General features: G+C 42.2%; 1 protein-coding gene across 1 annotated transcript in view; it reads right to left on the bottom strand.

Annotated features, from left to right (window-relative positions):
- ACOT11 (acyl-CoA thioesterase 11) overlaps positions 1-14,080 on the bottom strand; it is a 26,491-nt gene extending 12,411 nt beyond the window's left edge. Inside the window, exons 1-11 of the mRNA XM_073643434.1 lie at positions 13,927-14,080; positions 12,060-12,223; positions 10,943-11,012; positions 10,459-10,519; positions 9,856-9,957; positions 9,549-9,684; positions 9,010-9,169; positions 8,634-8,753; positions 4,486-4,633; positions 4,225-4,280; positions 446-512 (exon numbers count right to left, since the gene is read on the bottom strand). Of these exons, the coding sequence (XP_073499535.1) occupies positions 446-512; positions 4,225-4,280; positions 4,486-4,633; positions 8,634-8,753; positions 9,010-9,169; positions 9,549-9,684; positions 9,856-9,957; positions 10,459-10,519; positions 10,943-11,012; positions 12,060-12,201 (1,062 nt within the window). The 5' untranslated portion in view covers positions 12,202-12,223; positions 13,927-14,080. The remainder of the gene's footprint in view (positions 1-445; positions 513-4,224; positions 4,281-4,485; positions 4,634-8,633; positions 8,754-9,009; positions 9,170-9,548; positions 9,685-9,855; positions 9,958-10,458; positions 10,520-10,942; positions 11,013-12,059; positions 12,224-13,926) is intronic.

Raw genomic sequence — 14,080 nt, 5'->3', positions numbered from 1 at the left:
AGCGAAGGAGGGCAAGTACAATTTGATCCCTGAAGAGGTGTAGTTGCCGCCTTAAGGTTGACAAGCAAAAAGTCCAGACGTGCAGAGTTGAGATACAGGAGCAGGGTTGGACATATCATTGGCACAAACAGAGCTAAGGAGGCCCACTTCCATCTCCAAAAGCAGGTGGAATTGAGCCTTATGATGGGGTATTGGACTGCAAAGTGCCCATATACTGTTCTTGCACAGGGGCTCTTTTTTGTCCATATCCAACAGTGTACAGGAGTGTGCAGCCGGACCACCCGGACACGGGAATCTCCATCGAGGGCTGTCCTGCTTGTTATACTGAGTTTTCGGCTTATCACGAAGAATCGGTGCACATCTTACATATGCCTCTGTCTATACATTTTAGAATTTAGAATTACGGCACTGACAGACTGAAGACTGCTCATCTTTAGTCATTTACCTGATTGCATGGGTCCCATGGGACTGACAGAGGTACCTCTGACTGTTTGCAGGAGATGACGTATTTGCTGTTAACACAAAAAAAAACATTTAGATTAAATTTATATTATTATTTATATTAAAAGGGAATTTTAATATTTTTTAGATTCCAAAAAATCAACAAGATCACATCTCGAGACATAAGGGTGGACAGACTACTTTGGAGCCACATTAGCTGTCTTCCTATATCCCATGGAGAGTGGCAAGTGTTACCGTGGTGGATGCCACTATCTATACAGGTCCCACCATAAATATTCTCAGGCTTATCCCTCAAGGCTAATGTAGCCCCCCATGAGATTTCAGGCAAATAAGGATTGAAATGTGTCTCTATCGTGGACAAAAAAACCTGAATATTAAGGAAATTCACTTTAATACAAAATAGAGGACGATTTATCAAAAGAACAAAAAGGGTCACTGTGGCCCGTAGCAACCAATCAGAGCTCAGCTTTATTTCTTAAACCGCTCTGGTAAAATGAAAGCTGCACTGTGATTGGTTGCTACGGGCAACAAAGGAAACTTTGGTTTTAGACAGTTTTGATAAATCTGCGACATTTAAATAAAACTGGGGCAACAGAGAAGTGAAGGTGTTGCCCATAGCAAGCAATCAGATTCACTCTCATTTTCTAAGGTACCTCTGGAAATAAGAGCTTTATCTGATTGGTTGCTGTGGGCAACTTCTGACTTTTTTATATAACCAGTAGTGATGATCGAGCATACTCGCAAGTACTCGGTACTCGCCCAAGCATCTCAGTACTCGAGATGCTCGGAGCTCGCCGAGTACTTGCGCGATGCTCGGGCGGGAGCTCGGGTCCCCGTCCTGCATGTCTGGTGCTATTTAGAGCACCAATCAACATGCAGGGATTGTCTGCCACTCACTGTAATGCCACAGCCATGCTGGTTGTGGCATTACAGTGATTGCCCAAATCGATGGGAACAGTGCTCACAGTGAAACATGAAAAGCCGGCAATTCATCAGAGGCATACACGGGTACCCGACAATTTAGAACAGAAAGAACAGAGCATCACACATAGATTAGATAGATAGAAACATGTCAGTCACATATATAATAAGTACAGTGACAGTGTTGGTTACTGTACTTGTCATTTAGTGTTAAAATAAAGGATTTCTTTAAAAAAAAATTGGCGTGGGGTTCCCAGTAATTTTGGTCTCTAGCGGAGGTTAAGCAGACGGCTGGGGCAGATGTTTGAAGCCTGGGAAGGGGGTAATACCCATGGAGCTTCCCATGCTACTAATATCAGCCCCCAGCTGAATACCTAGCCTTTACTGGCTATTAAAATGGGGGACCCCAAAAAAATGACGTGGGGTCCCCCTATTTTAATAGCTAGCAAAGGCTAGGCAGACAGCTGGGGGCTGATATTAATAGCCCAGGAAGGGTGCCATGAATATTGGCCCCTTCCCAGGCTAGAAACACCATCCCTCAGCCGCCTCAGAAATGGCGCATCCATAGGATGCGCCAATTCTGGCACTTAGCCTCGATTTTCCCACTGCCCTGTAGCGGTGGCAGTGGGGTAATAGGGCTGGGGTTGATGTCAGCTTATAATGCCAGCTGACATCAAGCCCAGGTTAGTAATGGGGAGGCGTCTATAAGACACCCCCATTACTAACCCCATAGTGAAAGTGAAAAAAAACACCAACACCCAGAATAAAATCTTTTAATTGAAATAAACACACAATACTTTAATATTCTAAATTAAACTTTACTTACCATATCGCCCAATCCAGCTGAAGCCAATGTCTCCTGCAATAAAAGTAAAATAATTAACCAACCTCATCCTTACCTTCCCATGGTTCCCACTATGGCTCCAGCTCTGCTACATTGAGATGGCAGGCTGGATAGTAGCAGAACGCTGCCATCCAGCTTGCCATGCCGCAGAGACACTGAGAAGCCTTGCGCTCCTCAGTGTCTCACTGTGATGGCATCCAGATGAACTCGGCTCACCTCATGCACGTCACTGACAGCGTGGGAGAATTCTCCTGCGCATGCGGTGCCGGCAAATGACGTCACCGCGTGAGCAGGAGAATTCTCCCACGCTGTCAGTAACGTGCATGAGGTGAGCCGAGTTCATTGGACATGAACTCAGCTCATCTGGATGCCGTCGAAGCGAGATACTGAGGAGCGCAAGCATACCTGCGCTCTGCAGTGTCTCTGAAGGATGATAAGCTGGATGGCAGCGTTCTGCTACGATCCAGCCTGCCATCTCAATGCCATCCCAGCGTGGGAGAATTCTCCTGCTCACGTGGTGACGTCATTTGCCGGCACCGCATGCACAGGAGAATTCTCCCACGCTGTCAGTGACGTGCATGAGGTGAGCCGAGCTCATCTGGATGCTGTTCACAGCAAGACACTGAGGAGCGCAAGCACGTTTGCTCTTCTCAGTGTCTCTGCGGCATGGCAAGCTGGATGGCAGCGTTCTGCTACGATCCAGCCTGCCATCTCAATGTAGCAGAGCTGGAGCCATCGTGGGAACCATGGAAAGGTAAGGATGAGGTTGGTTAATTATTTTACTTTTATTGCAGGAGACATTGGCTTCAGATGGATTGGGCGATATGGTAAGTAAAGTTTAATTTAGAATATTAAAGTATTGTATGTTTATTTCAATTAAAAGATTTTATTCTGGGTGTTGGTGTTTTTTTTCACTTTCATTATGGGGTTAGTAATGGGGGCGTCTTATAGACGCCTCCCCATTACTAACCCGGGCTTGATGTCAGCTGGCATTATAAGCCGACATCAACCCCAGCCCTATTACCACACTGCCACCGCGACAGGGCAGTGGGAAGAGCAAGGCTAAGTGCCAGAATTGGCACATCCGATGGATGCGCCATTTCTGGGGCGGCTGAGGGCTGGTGTTTCTAGCCTGGGAGGGGGCCAATATTCATGGTACCCTTCCTGGGCTATTAATATCAGCCCCCAGCTATCTGCCTAACCTTTACTAGCTATTAAAATAGGGGGACCTGACGTCATTTTTTTGGGGGTCCCCATTTTAATAGCCAGTAAAGGCTAGGTATTCAGTTGGGGGCTGATGTTAGTAGCCTGGGGAGCTCCGTGGGTATTACCCCCTTCCCAGGAGTCAAACATCTTCCCCAGCTGTCTGCTTAACCTCCGCTAGAGACTAAAATTACGGGGAACCCCACGCCAATTTTTTTTTTAAGAAATCCTTTATTTTAACACTAAATGACAAGTACAGTAACCAACACTATCACTGTACTTATTATATATGTGACTGACATGTTTCTATCTATCTAATCTATGTGTGATGCTCTATTCTTTCTGTTCTAAATTGTCGGGTACCGATGTTATAACTGTAGGCGGCTGCTGAATTGCCGGCTTTTTTAAAGAGACGGGTGCATGAAAATCGGACGGCACTAGTGTGTTCCGAGTGCCCTGCTATGTTTTTCATACACCCTACTATATATCTTGCCTGCCTGTCTGTCTGTATATTCTGCCTGCCTGACATGTTTCATTGAGCACTGTTCCCCTCGATTTGGGCAATTTTTAACCTTCTGCAGACCGCCGGGGGTGGACCGCCAGAAAAATGCTCGAGTTTCCCATAGACTTACATTGGGCTCGTTGCTCGGGTCGAGTACCCGAGTATTCCAATGTGCTCGGCCCGAGCTTCGAGCACCCGAGCATTTTAGTGCTCGATCAACACTAATAACCAGTTTTGATAAATTTATCCTTTAGAACAAAATACATAGCAACGAGTTTAGATCTTGCTTTACCGGTCCAGTCTAATTTTTCTACGAGCAATTGCTTCACGGTACCGTCTTTCTCCATCCTATTAAAAATAAAATTATAGAAAAAAAAAAGTCCTATATAAGCAACATAAAATTCTAAATAGAATGGAAACACAAGTAGGCACATTAAAAGGGATAACTAATAAATATACAAGGTTTGTGGCCAAATACAACAAACAAAATGGATGGTAGATGTAACATATCAGGGGTCTTAAACTACCAAGGAACCATTGAGCAATCACTTACCACTGATGACTCAGGTTTGATGCGAGGAAGAATACATGGGTGACTGCTTTCATCAAGAACCATGAAAGTCATGAAAGCGCTGTTTATATGCCTTCTGGGGACACAAACATCGTGGCAAAAGGCCTCAACGCAGACGCCAACCTCCATACTGCAAAACAAGTACCATATGTACTTCCAGATAGTAGTTATTCGCCTTCAGAAAATGACAGAGCTTGCTGGAAATTGTAGTCCTTTCACCAAGGCAAAATCTCCAATCCAGAATATAACAGATTATATATATATATATATATATATTTTTACAAACTATGCAGACTAACGTAGGGTATGTGTATACGATGTGTTTTTTTCCGGTGGGTTGCCCCCAAAACAAACACAAAAAAGCACCTAGAAACCGCTCAAATGAATGAGCATATAAATTTCTATGTCAAAATGACTTGTTGTTCACATGTTCAGTCTTTTGAGGAGCTTTTAACTACTTCAGGTTTCCAAAGGAGCCAAATGACCCCACCATTCTTCAGGCATTTCCACTCTGAAGATGCTCTATACTTTACATTACAAGTAGGGAAGAGCGGATCCGTGGAAGTTCGGGTTCTGGTTCCCGATCCAATCTTTATTCCAAAGTTTGGTTTGGGTACCAGAACTTAATTGAAAACAATGGGGACCCGAACTTTTTAGGTGGAAAATTCTCTCTACTTCCCCCGTAACTCCGATCATTGCACTGGACTTCCGGGAGAAGTCTGCATTCAGCATTTAGCACCGGACACTGACTGTCCAGAACGAATCCCGAACTATTCAGTTCGGGTTAGCACATCTCTAATTACAAGTTAATGAGAAGACTCAAAAGAAGCCCCAAAGTTTTTTTTTTTTTTTTAGTGTATAGCCTGCGTTTTGTTTTGAAAAAAAGCTAGCGATTTCTTCATTGTTGAATGGAGTTGAAAAAAAACTTCTGGAAAACGCCAGTTTAAAAAAGATGCCACAAAAATGCAGGAAAAACGCTCAAAAGTATTCCTTCAGCAATGAAAACCATTGAAAAAGTGCTTAAGAAATTACCAAAAAAAAAACTTTAAAAAATGTATTAGGAAAAAAGAAAATGCTGTCATTTACTTAAGTGTCTTTCTCTTGAAAAACTTAGCAAGTTCGCCCACCTGAACAAGATGTTGAGCGCACATACTGTTATAGCCCTCATTGCCAGATGGGGTTTCTTTCAGTGAGTACTTTACACCCATTAGTAGGTGCTCTAAGGCACATTTCCAACTTGTTTGTTATCAGTGTGCATGATGGACCACACAGATACACAGGTATTTGCCTGCACAGACCGATGATGTGCGCGGAAAAAAAAATAGAAAAATTGCGTCACACACCAGAATAGTGAATGCTATAGATGGCAGGTCCTGTCTCCGTCTGCAATGTGGATGAGCAAAATGGACGTCTGAACCTGGCCTAATATACTGCCTCACTTAAGTACAGTGGATCTACAGTGACTTCAGACTGGAGAAAGCCCAGGAATCAGCCCGTGCATCTACCTAACTATTTAAGTAATTCAAACTTTTATAAAAAGGAACTTTTAGGGCTGCCTTCTGTTGATGTTTGTATGACCAGGCGGCTAGAAAAATCCAGTTGGTTTTACAATAATTTGTCCATTCCTGGTCTAACTTTATAATATTTTTTTCCCCAAGGATGCCATCAGTGTGTTTTTCCGAGTTTACCACCAACATTGACTTGGATTGACAAGTTTGATTTGTGACTCAGATCAAAACAGACATGTCTCAGTGACTTTTTTTCATTTTTGAAGACATTCGGTCTATAAAGGGTATATGTTCTATCTGTGAAAGGCACGGATAAAACACAAATGAAAAATTACGGACGTCTGAATGAGGTCGCAATGTAACAGCAGATAAACTATTTGTTGGTTGTGTCTCGGGAAAACACTCTACGTAGCCCAGAACCAATATACTTTGTTACAGTTCTTCAGCTGTTATGGATGCATCAAAGACAAAGCAATAAAAGCATAAATGTCCTCTTCTTCAGAGATTTATCTCAAATGACCTTGGACTTTGCACAAGCTTCAGATGTATAAGGTGAATCTACCGCAGGATAAAGTTCACACACAGAGATTTCTCTAATTAGTTCAAGGGCAAAACAATCTATTCAATTCCAGGACAATATGCACAAAAAACACAAGTGGTGCCAGCCATTTTAGAGACTTAATGTAAATGTTAATCAAACATAATACAGCATACATCAGTGAGAAAATGCACAACCTAAGTGGTGAATTACACCTGGGCAGGTATATGTATTTCTTTAGCTATTTAACAACAGTAGATCAGGTTTCTTAGTATTGTGCTTCTGAAGGACAAAACTTGTTGTTCTGGTTTTGGAGAAGAATGTATAGATATTATATAAGGTACATGTGAATCATTGCAAGATTCTCTTACACGCCTACTGTATATAGGCACCATCAAAACCAACAATGTGGAACACTTGATAGTTTTTTTCGCCAACTGTAAACTAAATATTTTGATATTACATGTTATATTTGAGGTCCCAGAATTGTGATTTCTCTTACTTAGAAAAATTATGAAAGTGTCATACCAAAAGAATAAGTGACCCCAACTAATTTCCTAATCCTCAAAACTGCAAGACCCCACAAGTGTCAGGAGACAAGTAGTGACCTCTTGACTTAGAATGACGTTTCTGCTCTAGCATGTAGACTGCCACTCAAGCACCCCCTAGATGTGGCTGCCCCCCTCATAGTAGTAGCTGGGTGGCAAATTGATGCATAACCTGATGACCATATGCATTTCACCTATATCATCAAGGACTTAGAAAAAGAACACCGAAAACACCGCACACCAGCCCGATTGCTAGAAGTAGAAAGTAAAAATAGAAGCCTAGCCAAACTGTCATACTAAATAAAAGTGCGTGCTTAAATACTATGAAAAAGTGAGTCCTGCCTATCAAGTGTCCTATCCTCACGTAATTTATGGGTGCCCTCTGAGGGCACGTCTTACTTCAGACTCATAGCACAGATTAGGTGGCCCTCGGTGACCAACCTGCATACTCCCAGATCTTAACTCCACTTGAGCATAATGTACCCATAAGAGTTGGGCAAAAATATTCACAGGACCCTGGTCCAGCGTTCACATTGGCACTCCAAGGTAGTCAGACCAGAGTTCTGCAAACTTCCTCAGGCAGCATTCGAATGCCAGCATCATGGGTGCCTCTGGAATTTACAAGACTTCCTTGACATTATGGCATGACACAATAAAAGCAAGGTGCAGGACACTACAGAACCTTGTAAATGCCAAAGGAATCCAGAATGCCGGCATTCAAGTATCAGCTGAGGAAGTTCACAGGACTCTGGTCTGGCTGCCACAGAGTATTGACACCAAACCAGGGTCCTGCAAATCTTTTTGCTCAACTCTAATACCCATCTATTACCAGTAGTGTCACGTCAGGTGTGGGAAAGACTTAGTGCAACACAGAGGGAAGATGGAAAGGGAGCCCAGACACTAGGGAAAGTGGGGAGTGGAGACCTCCTTGTCTGGTCTAGTGTCACCCTGTCTCAACTACCGTCCCTATGTTGGCTCTTCACTAATCGCCGCATGCGTGCCTCATCCTAACTTTCCCTGCCGTATGGCTAAGGCTAGGGAAGGGAGGAGATGAGCACTAGTCCATCCCCACTAAACTCTATAAACAACAAGGGTAGACAAACAGGGAGGGGGGTGCTTAGCTTTAGACGACTCCAGACAAATGTGCACACAAGCTCCAGAGAGCATGAAGTACTGCTCTTGCTAAAGCCTCACAAGTAGTAATGAATATCACCGGCACCTCCCTCTCAGACACACCAGGTATTTATACACCCAGGCCAGGGAGCTAATTAGCCAGAGTGAGGTAGCCTCTGGGTCCTAGAGACAGCCAGCCTCTAAGAAGATGTCTGTAATGCCAAACGTAGAGATCTCCTGCAAGCAACTGCAGGGCGACTGTCTGTCACCTCTGATACACCCGTGACAAGTAGCTACTGAAATTAAGAAATATTACTCTTGATAGCTACAAGCAATTTTTTAAAATGTTCCATTACTGGATGCAAAATTAAAATAATTTTACAATGACTAACCACTTCCAGGTATATCTTGTTTATTACTGACCTGTCTTTAAAGGCATTATTGACAATGGCCTTTAGGATCAACCGGTCCCCAACTTGTGAAGGTCCTCGAAAATGGAACATTTCAATTACCTTTAATGTTGGGTGAGCATGACAAAGCCGGCTGTGGAAATCAGAAAATCAATTTGTTAGCAAGAAAGATAAATGATCAAACTAGTTTTTAATGGTAATAGTGGGATGATATATGTCAATATTAAGTAAAGAATATAATGCAAGACTTTTTATCATATATATATTGGCAATCATATACAATCTATGTGTAGAATACTCAAAAGCTAGCCATCAATGGTTCCAGGGCACCAAAATAGTCATCACAACGTATTGCCAAGATGAATAGATTATAAATTCCTGGCTCATACCTGGCAGCTATTGTGGCAATATTCTCCATCCATGCCATTATCTGCCCACCAAAAGTATTGCCCTGATGGTTTGCATGGGGAGGCAGTACCAGTTCAACACTTTCCACACGAGTCTTCTCGGCAGGAACGTCTCCATTCATTCCTTTTTCTCGGCTCCTTTCTACGGTTCATATATTGGAAAACATATTACCTTCTGCTTTCTAGAACGATTAAGTTTTTAACCAGCAGTAGCCATTTCTCCCAATCCTCACCCTCCCTCCTATATATGCGCTCAACTGGAGAGAAAAGAATAAGCCACTGCTGGACAGACATAATAGAAAGAGAACTGGGCATGTTGAAACGGGGAATGTCAACGTGCCCAATCCTTTTCCCCTCTGACAAAGGCGAAGGAACATTAGCCGAACATTTCATATATATTAGATGTCCAGAGAGTTAGGACGATTGGCGCACTTTGGGCATCAGTAGCTTATCCTGCCCTCAAATAGCATTGGCTAGAAAGCCCAAAAACAGCCAACAACGGGTGATGCTCTGACACATACCATCAGTCTGCGTACTCCGGGTCAGCAGGTCCTTTATATTGTCAGTATGGACTAATCTCATACGACGTCTTTCAGCAGCAATACTGTGCTCCAGGTTCTCTTCTTCATTGACCGGCGTCACCGGTTTTAGCTTCACCTGCAGACATTTAAGAAATCAAAGAACATGATCTAGGATGGAGTGAACCATTTCACACCGAGCGCCATACCACAGAAGTCATTACTGATAATTGTTAAGCTTGGCATTTATTATAATTGTTTTTCTTACACTAAATGATAGAATTTATATCACTTTTTATTACGATCTTACCTTTTTATTGCCTTGAGGTTGTGCAACAAAAGTTGCAAATGCCTGACACACGTTCCATTCTTTTCCATTACATAAGTCTTCTGAAGTGACATGAATACCAACCTAACGGGAAAATGACATAAGACAACATAATCATCAGCTACATGCTCTTCTGATTTATGTCCTAAACAAGACAGCTTTTCCTGTGCCGGCACGTGATCTAAAGACTGATTGACCATTTCAATCTCCAAGCCCTCCTCTGTCTAAACACTAGTTGTGATGGAGAAGAGCGATGGCTTAGTAAATTAAATGAATCATTTAAACATATTCAAATATGTTTAAATGTATACCCTTTTCAGGTGGACCCTACACGTCAGATAAACACCAGCCGAAACCATTGATTTTGGGGATACTTGCCTACCATCTAAGGAGAATGGCCGTGTCCAGAACTTCCTACAACATCAGATATTGAGGGATAAAGGGATCAGGCATGTTGGGTTTCAACATACTGATCCTGTGTACTGAAGGGAGATAATCTGCCGTCATAGATGTCTGACGAACTTGCTCTTTGATCAATGTGTTTGACATTTTCAACCTTATTGTAAATGATCATCATATACAAACCTCCATGCTGGAATTAAAGGCTCGGTTCACTTTTGTCTTCAAATTAACAACTTGTCCCACGCTGGAAATAAAAGAAAAAGAATAATAAATGAAAACATAGAAAAACAGGTCTTCATATGACAGCCTTGATTGTACGCTCCTATAAAACGGGTCAGACCATAGAGGCAAAATACCTAGCCTATACCCAATAAGGGTCTTTTTGAAAATTCATCTTTCTTCGGGGCTCATTGCACCGATACTCATAAGAAGTCTCAAGGCCTATGTACCTTAGCTCAGATATATCAAAACTCTTCTCTACTTTGGTTTACTGGGATTGACTATAATAATAATAATAATAATACTTTGGGGGACTTCCTTGTTTCCAATGTTCAAAAACTCCTACTACACTTTACAATAAGCCGCTGCTAAATAAAATAATTTGTAGATATCGTAACATAGCAGTTCCATGTGGACTTATCCTTATACAACATTTATGTGCCAGTACCTAATTGTATGTTCAAAATAGATGTCGTCCATGGAGGCAGTGACACACGGGCAGCCTGCATGTCTCTCGGCTGTAGGGGATTGAAAAGGTAATCAGTCAAGTTCTAACAAGCCAACGCATTTCAGCATTGATACAAATATACTTCTAATGTACGGGATACATGCATATATACACATACACCCACATTATTTATTAAAGGTATTAGGCTGAGTTCACATCATGTCTGAACTGATGTTCAAAACTCCTTCAGGGGCTTCCGTCTGAAGCCCTGGAAAACGGGATTTGGACAGGACCCCCAACAGAACCATTCACTATAATGTGAGTCACTTTTTCTTTGGCCAGGACTCCTTTCTGACAATTTATGTCTTTTTAGATGGACATAAAAGCGTAGTAGACCTCGTAAAAAGAAGGACTATGCCAGAATGAAGGCCAGACGGAGCACAATGCGACTCGGTCTGCCATATTATAGTGAATGGCTTTGTCAGGGGTTACGTCCAAATACCATTTCCAGGGCTTCAGGCAAAAGCCCGTGACAGAGTCTCAAACATGTTGTGAACCCAGTCATTTGAGACAATCAATACAGGATGTTCCTTCTGATTTCTTACCCTTCTCAAACCATAAGTATTCTTGCCAAGAGTCCTGGCAAAGTCACCAGTATTGACCCAATTTTTCAGGCAGAGTCCAGGGAAGTTTAGAGTGGACCTGGGTCAAAAATGGCTCTGGTTTTACATGAACCCCATCCAAAAACGGATGCCCAGTATGGAGGTCTTCCCAGGTGGGACTGGGGGCAGAACTGAAATGTCTTTTATACCCCAATGGTCATGTTGGCAAATAGGAAACACTGCTTCACACTGCCTAACCAAAGTTCTTGAACCCTAATCGTGGGTTCTATCGAAAATCCTACTCACATGTATTGTACTGTAATTTGCTGCATAATTCACACCAAAAACCCCTAGCAAATCTGTAACATCCACAATTCAGTATAACGCACCCCAACAGCAGGTTTCTTTGAAGCAGGTGGAGACATTTTTTAGAAGTTCTTTTACAAGAGAACATTATGCACATATAACCAGTGCTATAATCAAAGCTCACAGGACATTTGTGCGCTCTCCCTCACCTGACAAGCAGGCCGCTGTGTCTATCCATTTCAGCAGCTGTCCGGTGCTGAGTTGACCCCGGTGGTTGGCGTGACATGGGAGCACCATCTGACTCATACGCACCTCTGTGAGGTTTCGTACATCTCCATTGTTACTCGCCATGGCCAGATCTTACAACTGTGACCTGCAAACAATGATTCAATACTTTGTCTTCATTACAAATGTAAAAACGTCATTGATTTTCGTAGAGCTATTAACCAAATTAGAAATTCAAATAAGCGGTCTGTCTGGTTGCTGTGTATAGTTACTCCACTTTGAGGTCCTGGGTTTTATGAACAAACATGAAATGTTCTCATGTGCTGGACATGCTGCAGATTTTCTGGATTCATGGGTGGAAATACTGCAGCGTATTTTGAAGTGTGAATATACCCTTATTCAACTTGTTGCGCAGATGAAAAAAAAAAATATATATATATATACACACACGGAAAATAATTTATAGGAGTGCTCTCCATGGAAAACAAAGAAAACAGTACATGGATAGGAAACACCACAAGTCTGAATGAGGCCTAAATTGAGTTAACTAAAAAAGGATTTGCAGGATCCTGGCCTTAGTGGCCACATCAAAGGTCTCTGGTGGCCAGTTCAGAACCCTGCAAACCTCCTCCTACATTCTCATCTGATTAGTAGGTGCAATGTCAAGTCAAGCATTGCAATAAATACGCATTGGGCCTACTAATCAAAAGAAGAGCCAGAGATGCCAACAGTTAGGGGGTAGTTTTTGGCGTTTACCCTGAAGTGGCTTTGCCTTAAAAACAGCAGTGTGTACATACCCTTAAGCTATGTTCACATGAGGAGTTTATTGGAGTGGATCTGCTTCAAAATCCTCCCCCAAAACTACTCTTCCTATTAATTTCCATGGGAAATCTACTTTGCTGTTCATATTGGGAGAGTTTTACTTAGTTTTCTTTTTTTTTTCTTTTGCTGAAGACATTTTGAAAAACGTTTTGTGGAAAGAGATAATGAAACCCAACGTAAAAAGTATCTACACAAGACTTCTTCTAGACGCCAACATACCCGCCAAGTTTTGCAAACAGTAGATGGCTCAGGAAAATAACAGCGGTGTTTTTCCTGTAAAGTCTTTTTTGGCATCTATGTATTTTTTTTTTTTTACTTATGTATATAAAATAGTGAGCGGCTTCCAAGGTTGGAAGAAGAATTGTCGGGTCACTTCTTTGAGTTTTTACAAACGTGAAACATTTAAAAGAAGATCAAAAGACTGAACATATACATGTCGTTTTTACATTGCAGTACATGCTCATTCTTATTCATTAATTTAGTGCTTTTTCAGGTGGATTATGGCGCATACCTGCCTGAAAAAGACGTTGTGTGCACATACCCTTAAATAGGCACTGTCAAATCAAAAGACGCAAAACTCTTCCAAAACTCCTTATGGAAAAGAAAAACTCTTAGAGCATATTTCCCGAATTTGTTTCCGCTTGAAAAACTCATTAATTTGTGTCCAAAAAAAAAAACAATGTGTGAACATAGCGTAAAAGTGGTGGAAAACAATGCTAAGCTGGTTTAAACCTGTGCAGCAATATTGTAAGTATATCCGGTTAATGTTGCTTTTCTGATTAACTTTTTATTTCTACCATACCGCCATCATATGAATACTGTATATAACGTGCACGTAAAGTAAAAGTAAGAGCGCAGTATACAGCGGTGACAGAGGAAGGCTCAGCAGATACATATAGCTGAGAGAAGTTACATAACACACTGGAAAAGTTACATAAACTGTGTGTGGCACTAGACAGACACAGCAGAGAGATAGTGAGAGGGTTAACGACAGCGAAGCAGTGTATATAGAAAAATAAGAGACTTTACTATGACATGAGCCAGTGTCCCTCCACCTGCCGCCAGTCCCCAGACGATGGCATAGTATCTGTGTCCCCCCCTCCCCACATTTTTGCTCCGCCAAGACTTCCTCAATCCTGCAGAACAGGCGTGGAGCAATCCTTAAACTGGCAGAACCAGGCTG

Source organism: Phyllobates terribilis, unplaced genomic scaffold (assembly GCF_046119375.1).
Source record: "Phyllobates terribilis strain yellow unplaced genomic scaffold, ASM4611937v1 Scaffold_8__6_contigs__length_399053987, whole genome shotgun sequence".
In the NCBI taxonomy this organism is placed as follows: domain Eukaryota; kingdom Metazoa; phylum Chordata; class Amphibia; order Anura; family Dendrobatidae; genus Phyllobates; species Phyllobates terribilis.
This window is presented reverse-complemented; position numbering and strand designations above follow the sequence as displayed.